At 50.8% G+C, this 21,281-nt stretch overlaps 1 protein-coding gene across 1 annotated transcript; it reads right to left on the bottom strand.

Annotated features, from left to right (window-relative positions):
* Positions 1-1,932: 1,932 nt before the first annotated feature.
* Positions 1,933-21,150, bottom strand: SHPK (sedoheptulokinase). The gene is made up of 7 exons (XM_036341306.1): positions 20,923-21,150; positions 17,114-17,255; positions 11,750-11,933; positions 11,158-11,310; positions 10,058-10,233; positions 6,395-6,595; positions 1,933-2,701 (listed from the first exon to the last, which is right to left on the bottom strand). The coding sequence occupies exons 1-7, from the start codon at positions 21,091-21,093 to the stop codon at positions 2,289-2,291; spliced, it is 1,440 nt and encodes a 479-aa protein (XP_036197199.1). The 5' UTR covers positions 21,094-21,150; the 3' UTR covers positions 1,933-2,288.
* Positions 21,151-21,281: the final 131 nt, after the last annotated feature.

The following is a 21,281-nucleotide window of genomic DNA, read 5'->3' as shown; positions in this document are numbered from 1 at the left end:
GCCATTAGCTTGAGGTTGGGACTAATTGTTTTTTAATTTTAAAAAATTTGCTTAATGTTTTCTGAGTCACCCAGTGAGCATCTCCATAGCACGAATATCTCTCTTTCGGATTAGCCTGTCTGTAACTGTGGCTGCAAAGAGGTCAGTGCCACCGGCCCTCTTTCCTGCGGGCCCACTGTGCACGTTGCGAGCACATGGTAGTGAGTGGGGTAAATGAGATGGTCTCTGCCTTTAAGGAGGCCAGGATGGGTGAGAAAGGCAGGTGATGCTTACAGAACGGGGCTCCCTGAAACAGGGACAAGCCAGGGGCCCGCAGGATGCCAGCGGCCACTGTGATGCAGCGGCAAATGTGCTGCCAGGGAGACTGCAGCAGGCGATGGCGTTGAACTGGGCCTCGGGCGGGGCAGGGTCCTGCCTTGTGAGGAGAACGTTCCAAAGATGGGCCCCAGCCCAGGTTAAATGTAGGAAGAGGGCAGGGCAGAGAACCCCTAACAGGGACCCTGCCCTCATGGAGCTTTTCAGTCCACTTGAAAAGAAAATGGAGAACATGAAAGCCACATAAACATGATGTGGGTAGAGCAGTTCCCAGGGAAGGCTGTATGTGGCAGAGGGCAGGGGCGTGAGGGTACTCGGCACCCTGCAGAGGCTCCAGCCACGAGCAATAGAAACAGCGGCAGGACTGTTCTCGGACAAGCCTGGGCCACAGGAAGCTCAGCCCTCAGGGGTAGAGTGGGAAGCGACCACACTGGACGTTGGGCTGGGCTGCCTGGGCTTGCAGGACACCATCCGCTCCCAATCTTATATTTACAAGCTCCATCCACAGCCCCCTGGCAATGGAAGTCAGAAGCCAGCTCCCCTGACCACAGGGCTGTCAGCTGTCCTTCGGCTTCTCCTGGGGGGCCTTCTCCCCCAGGGGCTCCAAGATGACCTCACTCTGGCTGAGAGAAAAATTATACAGCTTTCCTGAGTGATCCGTCTCCCCAAAGCAGAGAGGTGTTTTCATTCAAGCGACAACGACAAGGCTGGAGAAGAATGAGTTTTAGTATCTGAAGTTCAATCAGCACAGCCAGGCAGAGGCACCTAAGAGTGTCAGACAATCATGTAATTCACAAAGTGACATTTACAAACAGACGGCATGACTGCTTCCCCAACACATAGCTGCCTGGGTGCCTTGGCGTCTGCCCGAGGCTGGGATGGCCCTGGGGAGTCTGGAAGCAGACACAGCGATGGCGGCCTTCTCCTGGGAGCCACGCCATGGTCATCCCCGCCGACCACGGGAAGGTTTAAGATGCTCCGGGGTCCCTGTAAGGCTCTGTGCTGACTCCAGTGGGAGTCAGGTCCACGCCAACAGAAAGAAGAGCTGGGGCCTCGGGGATAAGGGGTCCTCTCTGGTTAACTCGGCCACCTGTCTGGGGGGAGCATGCCTGGGTGCCTCAGAGGCTGCCTGAAGGCTTCCAAGGTTGTGCAGAGGCAAAAACACACTGCTGCACACACTCCCGGGAAAGGGTCCTGTGGGGGCTGGTCAGTCTCATGGGAACAATGTGAGTGGTGGGGCCACACAGCACCCACCCCCTGCCGGCCATGCTGTCCGACTCTCCTTCCCTGTTCCCTGCCCTCGGGCCAGCTGTGTTGTGAGGATCTGGGGCCGCCCCAGCACAGCATCCTCTCCTTGGGGGGGAGTCCATGGCAAGAAGGCAGGCACAGACCCCTGCATCTTCACCTCAGCCCGCCTGCCCCACACAACCAGCCGTGGCCAGGGGAGATTGAGACTGGAAAGGGCTCATGTGGTCCAGTCCAGGGGGAAGGACTCTTCTGACAGTAATGTGACCCGCATCAGAGCTGCCTATCCCTGGAAACAACCAATCCGTAAGCTGGAGGCGGGGTGGAGGGCGGGTCTTCTCTTCGGACTGGGAGCCACAGCCACCAGGCGTGTTTGGTGTCTGAAGTCCACATTTATTTTCTCTTTGTCTACACGTGAATCACAGGTGAGCCTGCTGACTGTGATGCTGGGTTACTTGTCTCTTTTCCTTTTTTCCACCTTTACATTGGCAGCCAGCTCCCAGGTGAGTCTCAGTCAGAGGCACTGACTGGGGACCTGGTGGCTGACTCCCGGCTGCATTAGTAGAGTGTGCCCTAGAGGAAAGTCATTGGTCAGGATGGTGGCCTGAGAACAAACATTGCTTAAAAGCTGCCCACAGAGCTGTCCAGGAAAAGGATGACTCCAGGATCACATCGGAATGTTAATTAGATAAAATCGGCAACAGGGCTTTGGCCAAAGAGTGTGCGCACTAAGACTCCTCCTGGCGGAAGTTTCGCTGGAGCGTGACCAGTGCTGCCCCCACGGCTGCGTCCACATCCCGCCCAAAGGACACTGGGAAAGGGAAAGCCCGCTGCACCTCCTGCTTCAGCACCTCGTTCCTGGACAGCGCACTCCCACTGCTGACCACCCGCTCCACGCCCCACTCCCTGAGCTGCTGGGACGGGAGCATCGAGTGCAGGTTCTGAACGATGCCTCTGCACAGCGCCCGTGTCACGTGCCCCAGCGAGAGGGCCGCGGAGGAGATCCTGGTCACGGAGGCCAGCTGGTCTGGCAGATGCCTCTCGCCCAACACTGTTGGCGTGATGGTGAGGCAGGTGTCTCTCTGCTCTGCAGCTGCCTGGATCATGCGTGAATACACAGTGGATTCTTCGACCTCCACGCCTGCCAGGAACAGAGAAGACGTGTGAGCTCATGCACCCCTCGCTGCAGGATGAGACAGTACAGCATTCCCTGGGCAGGAGAGGTCTACTACCTGCTTCTTCTCAATGTGGCTGGCTGCTTCCTGCTCAGGGACTCACATAACCTGACTAGCCATGCTCTGCCCCAGATCTCAGCCAGCTCTCTCACTGCAGACCCAGCCCAGACTTCAGGGAGAGGTCATATAAAGGTTGTTATGCGAGTCCTAACCAGCTATGAGACCTTGGCCCCAAGGGGCCATCATGCACGTACTGATCAATAAGTACCATCACAGCTCCACCAGACTTATTAGCAGAGTCACAGAATCCCAGGATCCCAGGGCTGAGCATGGTCTAGCCATCCCCTGCAGAAGTGGAGAACCACCAGTCTAGACCGGTGCTTCTCACATTTGACTATGCATAGGAATCATGGAGGGATCTTATTAAAATTACAATGTCCAGATAAGGGAAGTAAACCTAGAGTAAAATCATCAGCACATTTAACTTATACAAACTCCACTATAGCCTAGCTGGTTTGGCTCAGTGGATAAAAGCATCGGCCTGCAAACTGAAGGATCCCGGGTTCGATTCCAGTCAAGGACACATGTCTGGGTTGCAGGCTCGATCTCCAGTAGGGGACACCCAAGAGGCAGCCAATCAATGACTCTCTCTCTCATCATTGATGTTTCTATCTCTCTCTCCCTTTTCCTTCCTTTCTGAAATCAAAATTATTTTTTTAAAAAAAACTATATTGTCCATGTTCAGGAACTAGAGAGAGAGAGATCCTTTTAAAAAAGTCTTTTTGCATTTTCATGGTTCTTATTCTGAGGAAACAAAGAGTGTTTTGAAGGTTCGTGGATTCCATGTAACTTAACCTTTTATGAAAATTTTACAATTATGTCATTTTATTGAAAAACATATAAATGCAAATACAATCACATGTATTTAGATAAAAGACGCACTTATTAACCAGAAATGGAAATATTACAGCATAAAGTACAAAAATAAAACTCTTGCTGTATTCAGAATACCTTGAATTTGCACAGTCAAAATTTGATCAGCAGGACTCTGGTTAAGCTCTGCTGAATAAGTACGTGTCTTTCCTCTAGATATTCTACTAAAATGTCAGAAAACTCACATACTTGGTGGGTAACCTATTACAGGTGTCCAAGCATGTACATCTGTAGGTCTGAGTCCTTGGAGGGGAACTGCTAGGTCCAAAGATATGCACATGACACTCCCTCCCTAGAAGCTGTATCAATTTACACTGCACAGCAACACATCAGAGCGAGTCTCTCCATGTCCTAGCCAACAGACTGTGCTGGAAACTTCTAGAAGCACAGATATAAATGTAAAGCCATCAACTAATGGGGGGAAAGGGAAAGGAGATAAAGAAAAACAGACCAGTCAAGTAGAAGACAGAGAGACTAAGGAGATGTGACGACTAAATGCAATGTGTATCCTGGATTGAGTCCTGGAACAGGAAAAGGGCATTCGTAGAAAAATCACTGAAACACAAATAAAATCTACAGTTTAAAAATAATAATGTGTATTTCTTTAATAAGAACTCAAAAAAATGTTTTTATTGCTATCTTTGTCACAATAGCACATTCTCAAAACTTCTTTTGAAGCCTCACCTGAAGATATGTTTATTGATTCTAGAAAGAGAGGAAGGGAGAGGAGGGGGGGTGGGAGAAAAACACCCAGAAACATTGACCAGTTGTCCCCCATACACGCCCTAAACCCACAACCTGGGTATGTGCCCTGACCAGGAATGGACCCCTCGACCTCTCAGTTTATGGGACAACACTCCAACCAACTGAGCCCCACCAGCTAGGGCCGTTACAGCATTATTCCTCACTGGCCAACACCCAGGCCCTGCACAGGCCTTGTGGAACCTGCAGGAAGGTGTTCACAGCTGGAGGCCTGGGAGATCCGGCTTCTAGCCCGTTTCTGTGTGCCTTGGCTCACCGCCTCAGCCGAATCTACTGGTGAGATTAACTGCTGTGAGTTGCCAAATGTCCACACCACGGGCTTAGAATCATAGAACATCGGAGCTGGGAAGACAGAGAAGGGAAGGGACGTCCAAGGCCACATGGTGACCTGGAGACAGAGCAGGGAACCGAGGTCACACCCCTGGGTTGAACCCGCCACACAAACCTTATTTAATAAGTGTCATATCACACTCACTACCACTACGGGCCAGACGCTGTTCTAAGTGTTCACAACATTGACTCACCGAATCCTCACAGTCCTAGGATGACCCCCATTTTCAGATAAGGGAAGTAAAGCACAGAGGAGGTAAGTAACCTTCCCAGAGGCACGCAGGAGGCGGCAGAGCTGAGATTCAGACCCAGGCCACCAGCCCCAGGCCACCAGCCCCAGGGTCCTGCTCTAAACTACCACCCAAGTGTAGAACCCTATATTCTAACCTCGGGAACAAAATGCAAATTCAGGGTATTCTGAATACAGCAAGAGTTTTATTTTAGTGCCTTATGCTGAAACATTTCCATTTCTGGTTAATAAATGGGTCTTTTATCTAAGTACATGTGATTGTATTTGCATGTATATGTTTTTTAATAAAATGACATAATTGTAACATTTTCATAAAAGGTTAAGTTACATGGAATACATGAACCTTCAAAACACTCATTTTCTCAAAATAAGAACCAAGAAAAGGCAAAAAGACTTTTTTAAAGGATCTTACAGGGAAAGTGAATATTCCCAAGTCTTTCAGGGGCAAGGAGAAGTGTCACTTCTGTAGAAAGAGAAACACTGGCCCAAGTCAGTAAACAACTGAGAGACCCAATCCAGTTAAACTAGTGCCTAGATAAAGGGCTGGCCGGACAGTTCTCAGAACTGGTTCTGCATCTTGAAAACCTCCCCTGGTGCAGGTAAAACAAAATCCAAGTCCTGTCGTTTAAATGAAGCCATCCTGAGAAGACCCCAGCCAAGGGGCCAGAGCTCCCCGCAACCCCGACCTCCCGGAGACCCACGCACTGTCTGGTGACTGAAGGTAAAAGCCTCGCTGCTCCCTGCTGCCTGGACTCCCCCTGTGACCGTGTTGGATGCCTGATTCTGGGAATGGCCTGATTTTGAGCTCCTACTGGTAACCAGTGAGTCTGATCAACATGATTTCCCTAGACTGGAAATTTCATTTCTACCTTAAGTGGTTGGAGAGGTTTCATGTTTCCCTGTGAGTGCAGAGCAGAGGAAAAGCCGAACCAACTCTACCCTGAAAACTGGAGACGAGAGCAGGAGGACTCCAGAGTCTCCAGGGACCCTCCTGAGACAGGGACTCAGGATTAAGTCTGTGAAGATTTTATAATACTGTAAAATACCAGATTTTTCACTCGTCCGTGTTTGATCCTTTTATTTTCAACTGCCTGTAGTCATCAGAAGGAAAACCCCAACTGCAAGGGACCCAGGGGCTCACTGACAAAGAAAGTAAGAGAGCAGGGCAGGGGAGAACTGGGAGACTCTCTGACACTCCACAGTCAAGGTCAGGAGAGAGCAGGGGGTGGCAGCTCAGGAGATGAGAGGAAAGCTAGAGGCTCAGATTCCTAAGGAAGGAAGAGAAGTTCTGGGTCTGAGACGTGAATCTAGAAGCTTCAACAGCACGTTCACTGGCGTGATGGAAGGACAAGCAGAGAGGCAGAGCTGTGTGGGCACATCTTACCAAGATCCGCCATCCACTGGACCAGCATCTGGACGAACGTGGCGAGCACATTGCCCCCATTGAGGGAGGCTGCCACCGCCAGGTAGGTTCTGTCGAAGTACGGGAAGTAGGCGACCGGAGCTGCAGGGTCTGGAGTCGGCGCTGGCTGGAACCCTGACGGCATGGAGGCTGCCAACTGAACCGAAGTGCTGATGTTGAGAACTGGGGCCCAAGAAAAGCAAAGGTTAGGTCTGTCGGGCTAACTTGGCGGTCACAGTCACAACCAGGCAGGGGAGAGTGTGCTGGTTTGAAAAACACACCCAGCCTAGCGGGCGTGGCTCAGCGGTTGAGCATCGACCTATGAACCAGGAGGTCACGATTAGATTCCTGGTCAGGACATATGCCCGGGTTGCAGGCTTGATCCCTAATAGGGGCCGTGCAGGAGGCAGCCAACCAATGATTCTTTCTCATCGTTGCTGTTTCTATCTCTTTCTCCCCCTCCCTTCCTGTCTGAAATCAATAAAAAAATATATTTTTTTAAAGGTCCAAAATTCTTTGATACTATTTCTTTCCTTCAGGAGGTAGAGCCTAAATGCCCTCCCTCTGAGTGTGGGCTGGACTCGGTGACTTGCTTCTAGTGGGAGAATAAAGCAGAAGTGACAGTGTGTGACTATGGAGAACAGGTCGCAAAAAGCACGCAGCTTCTGCCGCGGATGGCTCGCTCTGGGAGGAGCAGGCAGTGCTGTGAGCGGTGCTGTGAGGAGGCCCATGCAGCAAGGAGCTGAGCCCCCTGCTAACAGCCACCTGAGGGAGCTGAGAAGGGGACCCTCCAGCCCGGTCAAGCCTTCAGATGAGGGTGGTCCCAGGCCACCAAAAGCTTAACTGCAATGGCACGAGGAAGCCTGAGCCAGACGCTCCAGCCACACCCACACTCCTGACTCTCAGGAACCATTTCACCTGTATTAAACACAGACGTTTACAAAATAATTTCAAATGCAGGTACACACACGCACACACGTGCATGCATGCGCGCGCACACACACACACACACACACAACACACGTAAAGGAACATGTGTGAGATAAGAAACGTTTGGTGTTTTTAGGCTACAAAACGCCATGGGTGATTTGCTACACAGCAGTAGACAACTATTTAGAGAGTAAAACTTCAGCCGAAACGTGCTATTCTCTGCGGAGGTCTCGCTCATGTTCAGCCAGTTCTCCTTCCGCTCATTTCCAAGGCGTTTTTCTTAACCTCCCCACGAGCAGGGGAAACGCCCAGACCCAGCACAGAGGGGCCGACTTCCTCCTCTAGCTCAAGGCCAGGCCTGCAGATGCTCCAGGAGTCTCTTCACTTCTCATAAGACCTGACCAAAAGGCCTGTTCTTCTGCATCTGCTGGGGGCCAGACTAACTGAGGCAGCAGCCCACGTTCCCCCGCACCTGGGGGGAGGGGGGTCAGAAGCGAGGAGAGCAAAAACAAACCTCAGAAAGCCAGTAACGCCTACTTCCTGCCACATCAAGCCTCCCACCATCACCAGAAGCCAGAAGCAACGTGCCCTCCGCCTGTCCCCTCTGATGGCCATGTCCACAATGGGGGCCGACCAACTTAGCCTGTGAGTATGGCACAGCTGAGCACAGGCTAGCAGCCCATCTGCAGCCAGAGACTACAACCCGCTCAGTGAAGGCGGAGCCCAAACCTCACCTTCTTCCCATCCACAAGCCCCGCACTCACCACACAGCAAGCTCGCCGGCATCCACCCCTCTGTGGAGGGAACAGCCTGATATTTGAAAGGTGGGAGGAAAGAACCAGGCCTTTGTAGGCACCACCCCAATGCCTCACAACTGCCCGGGGGGAAGGCACCGACACCCTCGCCAGGGGTGATGACAAGGAACCAGGAGGAAAAGCAGCCTGCCCAGGTCACCCAGAGCGGCTGGCATTCTGGACTCCAAAGCCCACTGCATTCCCTGCCATCCACGCTTTGAGATGGAGGGATATACGGAGAGAGATGGTGTACTGGGAAAAATTAAGTCACAGAATAAACTCAGCATGCTTTCCTGGGGCATTGATTTTAGTTGAAAATTGGGGAGAAAAAGGTGTTTGAACTTTTTGACCTTAAGTGATTTTTATCACAAACAAAATGGACAGAATTTCACCTTTCCTGCTCAGCTAATCTTGAATTGATAGGAATTATTACCAAAACCAGTCACTTGAAATTATTTCTTAAAAATGTAATGAAATGGTGAATAAACTACTACACAGAGGCTAGTGCCGGTCAGACTTTTTAAACTCAGAGTTGAATTGTAATAGTTCTAACTGGTGGAGGGAATAAAAGATGTGAGGACGAAGAGAGCCTGGGTAAGATGAAGGAATTCTCTGTCCCCCTCGATAACCAGGAGGGGCTCCCAACCAGGACTAGCTCAGCCAGGCTGCCCCCAGGATCAACGGAAACACTCATCCTGCAACCACCCTGCTCGGCAGGCAGCCCCAAGTCCCACCCTAGCCCAGGGTAGACACCAGCTGTTCTGGTAGGGCCCAGGAGATAAGAACAGCTTTTCCCTTTTTTGTGTGTGAGAGTAGCTTTATTGATATGTCACTCACATAAATTCGCCATAAAATAGACCCCTTTAAAGCACACAGTCCAGGGGTTTTTCGAATATTCACAGAGTGGTACAACCATCACCACAATCTACTTTTGGAACATTTTCATCACTCCAGAAAGGTACCCCATACCTGTCAGCAATCAGCCCTGCCAACCATTAACTCCTTCCTGTCCCTGTGGATTTGTCTATCCTGGACATTTCACAGGCATGGAATCATACAATGGGAGGCCTTCTGTGACGAGTTTCTTTCTTTCCTTCACTTTCACGCACATGTTGTGGCATTTTAGCTGTGTGGATGGACCACATTTTTTAAATCCGTTCATCAGTTGATGGGCATTTGGGTCGTTTCTCCTTTTTGCCTAGTATGAATAACGCTGCTAGCGACATTCATGTACACGTTTTAGACTGTTTTCCAAAGGGGCTGCGCTATTTTACGATCCCAGAAGCATGTGCTTACATTTTCAAATGGTTGAAAAGAAATCAAAAGAAGATTTCATGACATATGAAAATTACATGACATTCACATCTCGGTGTCGATAACGAGTTTTATTGGAGCACAGCCACGCCCATTCGTTTATGAACGGCTGCGGCTGCTTTCACGCCCCAACAGCAGAAACTACATGGGCCACGAAGCCTAACGTATTTGCAATCTGGCCCTTGGCAGGAAGGGTTTGCCAACCCCGGCCCTACACTGCTGCCTGCACCTCCCTGTGGCTCTCGGACACCAAACGCAGAAAGGACTCTAGGCTTTTAATCAGATGAGACGAAACTCCACCTGACAAACACAGGAAGTCAAAAACCCTCGTCTCCTCATCTATTTTCTTGGTCATGGAGTTACACAGAAACCAGCCAACTCGGGAGCCATCCCCTGCCCTGGCCCTCGGGAGGAAAGGCACAGACCGGGGTCAGGGCAGAGCTGGGCCTGCTGAAGTGTAGGCTCCCTGAGCGGGGGCTTCACCTGCAGGGGGAGGGTGTTCTCACGTTCACAGAATAACGGTGGAAGGCAGCTGAGGCTTCCCGGTGTGTGTGCCTCTTGGACCCTCACCCCGAGCAGAAGTCTGAGGAGAGGGCAGAAGACTTACCTGCATCTGTCCTCTGGGCCATACAGGAATAGACGGAGGCCTGTAAGTCACCCAGGGCCACGCCTACCCGGGTGCCCTTCGGGATTTCAAACCACGCATGGGCCGTTCTGCCTGCCACGCTGGCGGGCTCGGTGATGTCGGGGAGCAGGTACACAGGAAAGCCGGAGGCCCTCAGTCTGCAAACGAGAAGTGGACAGCACATTGACCAGTGCCTGGTTTTCTGCTATTTGTTGTTTCCAGAAAACTCAACAAAGGAAAGTGCTACAAGTCGGAGAAGGGAGGGGAGAAGCCAGTGTTTGCACAGGGGTCTCTCTGGCTTTTTGAAAACTATGAGACATAGGCTGGGATTTTTTTAAAGAGTGAACATTGGCCCGGCTGGTGTGGCTCAGTGGTTGAATATCGACCTATGAACCAGGAGGTCACACGCCTGGTTGCAGGCTGGATCCCCAGTCGAGGGCGACAGGAAGGTTTAGGTAAGAGCAGGCGGCATTGGCATCCGGCCCCTGTGTCTGAAGGGAACACAAATACCCTGCAAAGGGAATTTCAGTGCAAAGTCACGGTCGGTTAGCACGGGCCACACCAAAGTCAAACCCTTCAGTCACCTCCTGAATACCAAATGCACTCATCACTCGGGGTTAGTGAGCGGGGCTGTCAGTGTTATGAAGCATGCTAGAAAGTCCTTTACCTGAACTACCAGGTGCTTTGTGTTTTATTACAGAGCTCAGAATGGGGGCCCTGAAGGAAGTGGACTTATAGGGCACTGGACTTCTGGACCTGAAAGGCAAATGATTGTTTAAACAGAACTTAAAAGGCATCTCTCACACCTACTGCTTCCATTTCTTAACCTTATTTTAAAATATATTCTAGAGTGAAAGTTGTTCTTTGAAATCTGTAGGTTGGGCTGGGTCACAGAGAACCGGGGAGACCACCCTAGGTATTGGGGACTGTGGGGAAGCAGGGCAGCCCTCTCCAAGGGCTTCACTTACCACCCGGCCCACCCATGCCCAGCGCCTGGAATGCCCACTGTTCCCAGAGCCCAATGACTCTCCGCTCTGGGGTCCCGCCCTTTGGCTGGAGCCAGCCCGCAAGGCTATACTCACATCTCCACATTCCAGCTTTGGCTCTGGGTGTTGAAATATCCCCAGCTGGCGGCATTCTGGTCAGACATCAGGGGCCTTGGCAAGCCACACAGCATGGCAACCACATAGTCATGGATGGTGCCAGCTGCATCGTAGGACTTCAGGAACTCGGGGCTGTTTTCATACCAAAAATAATTCAACATGGTCTATCGGTGACTTAAAAGCCTGGGCTGCACCTAGCGGTGGGCAGTGTGGACCAGACATGGCAGAGCTGAGTGGCAGCCGGAACCCCACGTGTGTGGCTCTCCCAAATGGACCTCCTGAGGTGTGGCCCTCCAAGCAAAGCTGCCTTTAGGGGAGGGGACATCAACCATTCTCTGCAGCCCTGACCCCACCATGAACTCACCACATGACCCTTGGCAAGTCCCTTGTCCTCTTAGCCCCTTCTCTCCCCGCTGGTTAGAACAGGGCAACCAACAGAGAGCCCTCAGGGAAGCGAAGCAGCTCTAGACCAAGTCTAGGTCACATCACTGAGGGATGGAGGGATGCTGACCAGCTGGAGGAGCAGCCCCCGGGAAATACAGCACCCGATGCAGAGAACTGTTGTCTGTACCTATTTTTCAAAAGCCAGAAGATGGTTGCACAGCCAAACCCCGTGGCCACACTGAGATGGGACTCTGGCCGGGGAAGAGAAGCCAGGAACTCACTGCCACATCGGCCATCCTGCCACGTGACCAGGTGGCTCACAGCTCTGGGTGTGAAGGCGGGGGCAGCCCCTCCCTCTGTCCATTCACAGCCTGGAACAAAGGAGAGTAGCAAAGTCAGAGAAAAGGGCAACTGACCAGCAGCAGCCTGTCCTTGAGATGCTCTGCCAGTGAGGTGCCAGCAGACCGTGTCACCCATGAGATCGCTCCACTCGTACACATGGTCCCATCAGGGCACCTGGGGTCAGCACCCGGCTCCCCATCAACATCTATGGGACTCTGGGCAAGTCACTCCCTCCCTCCATTTGTCCCACTTTTCCTAAGTTCCTTTTTATTCATTTTTTAAAGTTGCTATTATAACCCCTCCCGCCGTAGGTAAGAAAAGAAGTGTAGCACACTCTCATGTCCCCTAACCTCTGTCCTTTGAACCTGCATCATAGTGAGATTATCTAGACTTGTATGCTAGGGATACAGACCATAAGCAGCAAATACACAATACCAGGTACTTTTAGTTGCTATGAAAAATATACAGCAGGGTAAAAGGCGTGGCTCAGTTGGTTTGATTCCCAGTGAGGGCACGTGCCCAGGTTGCTCGTTTGGCCCCCAGTTGGAGTGTGTGTGGGAGGCATCAATGTTTCTCTCGCTCCCTCTCCCTTTTGTACTCTCTAAACCAGGGGTCCTCAAACTTTTTAAACAGGGGGCCAGTTCACTGTCCCTCAGACCGTTGGAGGGCCGGACTATAGTTTAAAAAAAAAAACTATGAACAAATTCCTATGCACACTGCACATATCTTATTTTGAAGTAAAAAAACAAATGTTTTCGGCGGGCCGCATGTGGCCCGCAGGCCGTAGTTTGAGGACCCCTGCTCTAAACAAATCAATAAAAGCATATTTAAAAAAAAAAAAAAAAAGAAAAGAAAGAAGAAGAAGAAGAATATCTGGGGATGCGTGTGACAGATAGACGGAACTCTGAGGGTTCTGTCAGTCTCTGGTTGGTCTCCCTGGCCAGTGCCCAGAAGACCAGGGAGCGTGTTACAGATGCCCGCACCTGAAGCACAGCACGCTTCTCCTGGGGGATGGGTGGCTCCTCCTCAGAGCCATCTACCCTCACAACACATTCCTACCTCAACCTAACTCTGGGTTCTTGTCCAGCCCTAAAGCTGGATCTCTGCGGCTTTTCTTCAACCCCGCTATCTGCTTCCGAAATTCTCTTGGCATTTTTCTTTTTAGACTATCACATTTATTTTCTTTGTATTATGAAACAAATACGGAGTCCTTACCAAGTACCCGGTATTATTCAAAGCACTTTAAAAATATCAATTCATTTAATAGACATAATAGCCTTATAACATAGATGTGATAATTAGCCTCACTTTACACATAAGAAAAACGAAGAGCAGAGAAGTTAAAAATCATTTGCCAATGTTCACCTACGCGGTAGAGCCGTAGCCTGTTTCAGTACAGAATCTGGCCTGACCGACACTCTTTCCTGTTTGTTCTTTCTTTGTTTTCTTTTCTTTTGTAAAGAATTGATATTTTAATTATTACACACACGCCAAGTGAATGCATTCTCAATATAAAATGTTCAAACATTACAGATGAAGCAAAAGGCCGGCTTGGTGACGCCCCCGGAGTCCAGCCCCCTTCCTGTCACTGTCAGCACTTGCCGGGTAACTGCCCAAGGTTTACGCTCACGCATGGTTTGGTTGGTTTGGTTGGTTTGAGTTGGATTTGGGGTTTTATTTTGTTTTTGTCTATTTTTTTAAAAAATAGCACTCTGCTGCATTTATTTTTCCAGGGGTTGTGTTTATCACCCAACAACATGCTCTGGAGTTCTTTTCATGTCCGTACACCTGAAAGGGCCTTATTCTTTTCAAACTACTGCGCGTCACCCTACAGCGTGGGCATCCGAGCATTATTCAACCGTTCCCCTGTGATGAAGTGCCACAGTGTTCACTACCATAAACAAGGATGCAGTGGGCGGCCGTGATTATGCCTCCCCACGCACACATGTGTGTTAAAGTACTTTTCCTGAATAGATTCCCAAGTAGGAGCGCTGTGGATTGATAGCAGCTGTCTTATTTATTCTTCCTTTTAGTAGAAGCTACCTTGTTTTTAATAGGCCCCGCCACACTGTCCGTCAAAACAGCTCTGCTAATTGACACTCCCAACAGCGGTATTTAAAAGAACCAATTTTCCACCCCTTTGCCAACTCTTGGCATTTTGATATCTTGTGGCCCAGTGGGTGGAAAATGATTTCTCACGGTTGTTTTCATCGGCGCTTCCCCTAATTACTAATGACACTGTCCTTTCTGTTATTTGTTCTTTATATGGACCCATATGCGTCCTCTGTCTACTATGCACCAGCAAATCTTTCCTCCCCGTCTGCTGCCTGGCTCTTGGCTTGGTTTTATGGTCCCCACTTCTCTCCTGATGTTTCTGCGCCTGAAAATGGAGTCTGGAAACAGGCGTAACCACAGGCCTCTCAGAAGACGCTGGTCACTCCCTCCCACTCCTCCAGCTGCCTCAACTGTACCCTCGTGGAGGCACTTAGAAGCTCTCTGCGCCGGTTACTGGTCCCCATCTACGTTGACTGCCTCGAGTGTGCCCTGGAAAGTGAGGGCTTCATCCATTCCTTTCTGTGGCTCCCGCGGGGCCCAGCACAGAGCCTTATACTCCGTATATTGTAGGTACTAAACCCAAACTGAATTCCAGCCATCGTTAAAAGCGGGACAGCCTGATCCCAAATTGATTTCACCCAGCTCTGCTGAGCAGGCACCATCACCGCCCAACAGTGGCTTTCCTCCTTCCCAGAAACAGAAAACAAGACAGAAAGGCATGCGGCTGGCTCCATGAAATATTCAACAGCCTCTCCAACGAGAGCGATGGCTTGTGCGGCTGTGAGAGTCCAGGAGACGGGCAGAAAGGCAGGCGTGGGACCAGACCACAATCATCAGATCTCTGCTGTCCTCTTCGGAAAGGGTTTTAGTATTAAAAGGGCATTTATTCTCGTTAATGCAAAATTAAGGAGTTTAAAAAGCTTTTACAACCTAGACTCCCTCTGAGAGGTCAGTTCTAACACCCTAACCGGCCTCTGCTCCTGCTACCGACGGGAGCCAAGCAGCACCTGTGGTCCCAGCTGTCCCCACAACAGGCAGCTGAGAGGGAGGAAGGATGGAGGGAGCCTGCACTGGCTCATCCGGGCACCCAGCCCATCCAAGGATGCAGCCCTAGATGCCAGTCACGCTGCTGAGAAGCAAGTCACACTCACTTGGCCCCGGGGAATCAGAATCGCTGACTCTGGGGTGAATCCAACGTTCAAATGCCCTTAACTACAGCCCCCCCAAAGTGGCCATCCATCCTCTGCTTAGGACACCTGCAGTAAAATGTTGGCATTTTTAAAGCTGGGTGATGGGTGTATTGGTCCCTAATACTATTCTCCTTACTTTTACATCAATATAGAATTTTTTATAATCGCCAAAGTATTTTCAATGCTTGCCATAACCGGGAGCACACAACTTCCTATGGAGTCTAATCCCTCCCGGGACATGCTGTTGGGAAGCTCTCCCCTCATTAAGCTGTTGTGCCCCCTGTGGCTCAGGTCCTCCCAGAGGCCTTTAAAAGTTCAGCGTCTGTACTCAGACATTCCTGGGTTCAAAAGCTGGAGTCGACACAGAACCTAGACACAGAACCTACACAGAACCTAGAGGCAGAAGAACTTCGCTGGAGAGAACATGGCAAAAGATCCTGGACAGAAACTGGAGATCCAGACCAGAACCTAGAGACAGAACCTAGCGAGAGAACCTGGCTGAAGAACCTAGAGACAGAACCTGGCTACAGAATCTGGATAGAACATGGCAAGAGAACCTGACTAGAACCTGGTGACTGAACCTGGCTGGAGAACCTAGCGAGGGAACATGGCTACAGAACCTGGCTGGAGAGCCTAACCAGAACTTCGCTGGAGATCCTGACCAGAACTTGGCTAGAGATCCTGGCTAGGCTGCTGATCAATGAACGCTGTCTCCGTGTCATTCCTTCTTCGCCGACTCCGTCCACACCTTTGGGGACCCCTGGACCTGCTGGGGTTGGACCCCAGCACATATAAGCATAACCAATGGACATAAGACACTGGGGGGTAGGGGAGGCCAGGGGATTGTCAAGGGCAGGGGAAAAAAAGGAGACATATGTAATACTCTTTGTAATACTTTAAGCAGTAAAAATTAATTAATTAATTAATTAATTAATTAAAAAAAAAAAAGCTGGAGTCCCCATTTGCTTCCATATGACCCCAAGCATATATATATGTATATATATATATATATATATACACATATACATATATATATATATATATTTAAATATACTTCTATTGATTTCAGAGAGCAAGGGAGAGGGAGAAAGAGACAGAAACATCCATGATGAGAGAGAATCATGGATCGGCTGCCTCCTGCACACCCCCACTGGGGATCGAGCCTGCAACCCGGGCATGTGCCCTTGACTGGAATCCAACCTGGGACCCTTTCAGTCCGCAGGCAGACACTCTAGCCAGTGAGCCAAACCAGCCAGGGCCCCAAGCATATTATTTTAATCTCTCAGAATCTCAACTTTTCACCTCCACAGCGGGGGCAGTAATGTAGCTTATGTCACAGGGTGTTGGGAAAGTTCGATGAGATCATGCAGGTAGCATCCTTTGCCTAGCACTTGGCATGTAAATTGCTCAATGCTCCTTCGCTGGCTTAATTCTCCTCCTGGAGGCCAAACAGAACAAGTCACCCACCCTGGCACTAGGCAGACCTCCTGATATATGATGATCGACTAAGTAATGCCTCGCTAGCAACTGAGCCCATGGAAAGGACACACCCTGGAATTTCAAAATCACAAACATCTGTGATTATATTAATAGTAATTTTTTAAAAACAGAAGAGTTTCCTCTGTGTCTTGGCATCTCCTACAGCGATACAACCTCCTGGCTGCCAGCAGTGACGCTCTGAGACACTGACATACAGAGAAAGCTACGGAAAACCCACGGCGCGGAATCCTACAGGGAATCCGAGAGAACTCCCTCTCCTGTTCCTGACTGATGGGCTGATGATGTCGAATGAATGGATAGTTCGGATTCATTAACACATCTGTACAAGTCAGGACGTACACAAAACACGGGGCAGCGTGTGCCACTGCATCCCCACCGCTGACCCTCTAGGCAGCCCTTGGCAGCGCTTTCTCGTTCCACGGTGACCCTTCAGAGCGTGTGGTCACCCCCGGAGCCCCACATACCTTGGCCTGTTTTCCAAAACAGGACTCCATGCATCTGTCCTGACACTCCGATGCCACCGACTTTGCGGAGCTGCTGCCGGGGAAGAGCAGCAAGGCACTCGTTTAGGGCTTGGATGATTCTACTCACATCCTGCTCCCGCGCCTGGAAACAGAACAGACACATAGGGCCAGGGCCTGCAGGGATTTCCTGGGCGGTGGCTGCCCAGATAATTCCACTGGGGTCCCGTGCAGACCGGCCGCGGGGAAGAGATGCGAGACTGAGGGTTCTCCCCACTTCCCCCTGACTTGGAGCAGGAATGTGGTGGGCAAGGTTGCACTTCCTCCCTTTACGATGAGGCACAGCTGCAGACGAAGCTGGGCAAATGGCCCAGGCCCTGCCCGCCCCTTCACTGTGGGTGCAGTGAGCTGAGGAGAGCACTGCCCCTGCCCTACAAGAACTTACAATCTAGCAGGAAGGGCAGGAAAGCACAAGACAGACCAGGCTGTCAGGAGGAATGAAGTAAGGGTCTCTCCCAATGCACAGAGTGTTGGAGTACGAGAAGGATGAAACACAGCAGCGAGGAACATTTCCTAAGTGCCCTGAGGGCCAGGCCCTGGACTTGGAAACAAAAACCCACCTAGAGAAGGCAGGCATGAGGAAGGCCAGGGAAGACCTGGTACAAAACCAGGGGAATAGGCTATGCAAGGGGGTGGTGGGTGGTGAGGCTGGAAAAGAGAGGCTGGGACCCAATCAGTGGGCTTCAAGCCCAGGGTAAGGGGCTCTTCCAATGGGTCCAGGCTGCCTGTCACTACTTGAGCCAATTCAGCAGACACAGGATTGAATCACACATGAGCATTCATTCCAGTACTGCCGGTAGTATGGGAGAGCAGCAGGTCATCCATGAAAATCTGCCCTGTACCCCACCATAAGCCAGCTGCTTACATGGAGTAGGATAAAGATTGCGTGGGGAAGTAGAGATTACAGGCATGGGGAGGTAGGCTACGCAGGCTGGGGTGGAACGCCACTGTTTGGGCAACACGGTTGTTCATCTTTCCATGAGATTAGGCAGTTCTTTTTTTCTTTTTATATATTTTTATTGATTTCAGAAAGGAATGGAGAGGGAGAGAGATAGACTTATCAATGATGAGAAAGAATCATAGATTGGCTGCCTCCTATAGGCTGCCCCACCATGGATCGAGTCCGCAACTCAGGCATGTGCCCTGACTGGGAATCAAACCGTGATCTCCTGGTTCATAGGTTGATGCTCAACCTCTGAGCCATACCAGCCTGGGCAACAGGCAGTTCTTGAATGAGAATGGACCGAATCCCAAGGTTGACTCCCAGGTCCAAGGTAGACTCCCAGGTCCCAGGGCATACAACTCCAAGCCAGGCTAAAATGTTCTTTCTTTAACCAGAATAAGGCAATCACGGTTAACAGAGCACGATTAATCAATTTTATCCAATAATTCAATTTAAAAACACCATTGCACCTGTTATTTTGTACTTTTTAAAATATGTGTACTAGAAAATTTAAAATTACAGGTGTCAGGAGGAGAAGGAGGGGAGGAATGGGAGATATCTGCAATACTATCAACAATAAAAAAAATTTAAAAGATAAAATTTAATTTAAAAAAAGAAAATTACAGGTGTCGCTCACATTTGTGGCTCAAATTTCTATTGGACAGCCCTGGTTTAAAGAGTTCACACATGGCAATCAGATGGAGAATCAACCCAGGACAGAGGAGCTGCTGTTTAAAATGGGCCCAGGGCAGGTGAGCTGTGTGGGTGGGGACCGTGGAGGAGGGAAACGGGCCAGATGGCAGTGAAAACAAGGAGACAGGGTTCAGCAAGCAGTTGGTTGCAGCTGTAGGGTGCGATGGGGAACAGACAATGGGTATGCCCACGTGTGACAGGATAGGCACTCTCCCCATTCCTTGGCTCAGATTATCAACTGGTCTGCATCCAGATCAAAGCCTAGAACTTCAGAGTTGAAAAACTAACCTGGAAACTCAGTCAACCCTCCTCCTTTACGCCTCTTTTTACAAGTGAGGAAACTGAGGCCCAGAGAGAAAAAATTAATAATGCAGAAAGGGTCACAGAGCTTCCCTCAAAAACCCTAGTTGCAAATACTGAAAAGCCTGACCTTCCACATAGCTGCCAAGCTTGACCATAGTGTACACAACACTTCTAAAGACTAAGAAGTATGGTCATGAGGGAAGAACAGAACCATCAGCTATTCTATCCATCAGTGGTTCTCACCCCAGTGATTTCTGTCCCCTGGGGGACACATGGCCATATGGGAATGTTTTGGGGGTATCACAACTGGGGAGGAAAATTCTGCTAGCGTGTCGAGGCCAGGGATGCTGCTCAACATCCTACAAGGCACAGGACAGAGCCCCAACAACGAAGAATCACCCAGCTCAAAAAAATCCACAGTGCCAAGGTTGAGGAGTCCTGCCATAGATGAAATTATAGGAATGCTGTTTGTCCCAGAGCACAGCACACATGTGGGGTTTGCCAGGGGGGCTATCACTGGCCTCCCCTAAACCCCTCAATAGGCAGGTGTGGTGCACTGGGTGTGTCTGTAAACACAGAGGTGCCTGCAACACTGGGGGGGAGTGGGGAAAGTAATGCTGAAGAAATGGCCTATTTCAGAATAGGGCACTGCCTACACCCGCTCCCTGTGATCCCGGCTCTGCAGCTCACTCCCACAGAGCCAGAGTCCTGAGGTGAAATAATTGTTCTAAAATGCCCTGATGCCCCAGCCAACCTGACTTTGAAAGCCTCTATGAAAATGCAAAGTGTTCCTGAAATCTTAATCCTCTGAAATGCTTCTGAGCAAGACGGACTCTGAACCCTAATGAACTGAGTCCAGATATGTGGCAAGAGTTGGGAAGACAGCTCCTGGGAGTGGTGTTTGGCTCGGAAATGGAGGCTTGTGGCTAGATGGGGCCAGAGGCCACCTACTTCAAGTCGGAGAAGAACAAGCTGAGATCCAAAAAAAAGGTTACTCAGAGTTCCCTGGTATTAATTTCTGTTGTCAATTAACTAAACATAGAGCCACCTTTTTCAGGGAATTAATGGAATCCAGCTCTGAGGATTGACCTTTTCTGAACCCACGTCTCACAACAGAGCCCACTGTGGTGAAACCCTCCAATTCTCTCTTGCAGCTTTGACAAGACTGGTTGTAGTGCATTATTACATTTCACAAGATAAACGTTGTAGGGTACCATCATCAATCTGAACTTTCTAATGACGGGTCTTTCAATATCTTTCTGTCGGTCTGTCTTTCTTCCAAAGTCTTTCTATCTGTCCTTCTATCTGTTTTTCCTCCAAAGTGTCTCACTCAGCCTTTGGGGCCTTGGGATGGGGTAGGGGTGGGGGGTGGAGGGGGGGTGACTTTTGTGGACCAGGTGTTTGAGTTGTTCAGTCCACATTTTGCTCTGTTAGGCCTGATTCTGCATCTGATTTCCGGAGGAAAACCCAAACTCTGCCCTGGGGAACAAACTGAATCCTGAACTTGAGGACACAGGCAGGTACGCGGAGAATTACCCAAGGAGAGGAATTCCCCGCGGGTCAGGTACAGAAAGTGGAGGGCAGAGCGCACGGGGTAAGCACTGAGGACAAGCCCTAGAGGAGGCCAGAGAGTGGGGCGATCGGTGCCAACTGGGGGTGGGAGGGGGGTGTGCAACAGGCAGGTGGAGGGCAGGCAGGCTGGGGCAGTCAGGGAGACTTCTCCGAGGACGGGGGTGTTGGGGCGGCCCCCTAGAGGAGGAAGAGGGTGGTCAGGGGGCCCTGGAGGCGGCGCAGCTCCGGGACACAGCCTCACCTGGGGCCCGGCCGCCGCGCTCTGGGCCGCCGCCTCGGCCCGCGCGGCCCGGACACAGCTGGCCAGGACCACGAACCCCGATGGGTCGTCGGGCGCCGCCTCCACCACGGCCGCCTTCACAGACGTGGTGCCCAGGTCGATGCCGAGCACGACCGACGACGGTGCAGCCATGGCCGTGGGACCAGCGTAGGTTTTGTCCGCTGGGCGGGGCTCCCTCCTGCACCCTAAACCCAGGACCGAGGCGCGGGGGCGGGGCCTCGCCGGCCAAGCTGTCAGCCACACGCCAACTGAAGGCTGATCGTCTTCCCATTGGCCGAGGAAGGGGGAGCCGCGCGGCGGGCCCGGCGATAGGCGGAGAG

The sequence above is a fragment of the Myotis myotis genome, unplaced genomic scaffold, assembly GCF_014108235.1.
Source record: "Myotis myotis isolate mMyoMyo1 unplaced genomic scaffold, mMyoMyo1.p scaffold_m19_p_17, whole genome shotgun sequence".
Classification (NCBI taxonomy): domain Eukaryota; kingdom Metazoa; phylum Chordata; class Mammalia; order Chiroptera; family Vespertilionidae; genus Myotis; species Myotis myotis.
This window is presented reverse-complemented; position numbering and strand designations above follow the sequence as displayed.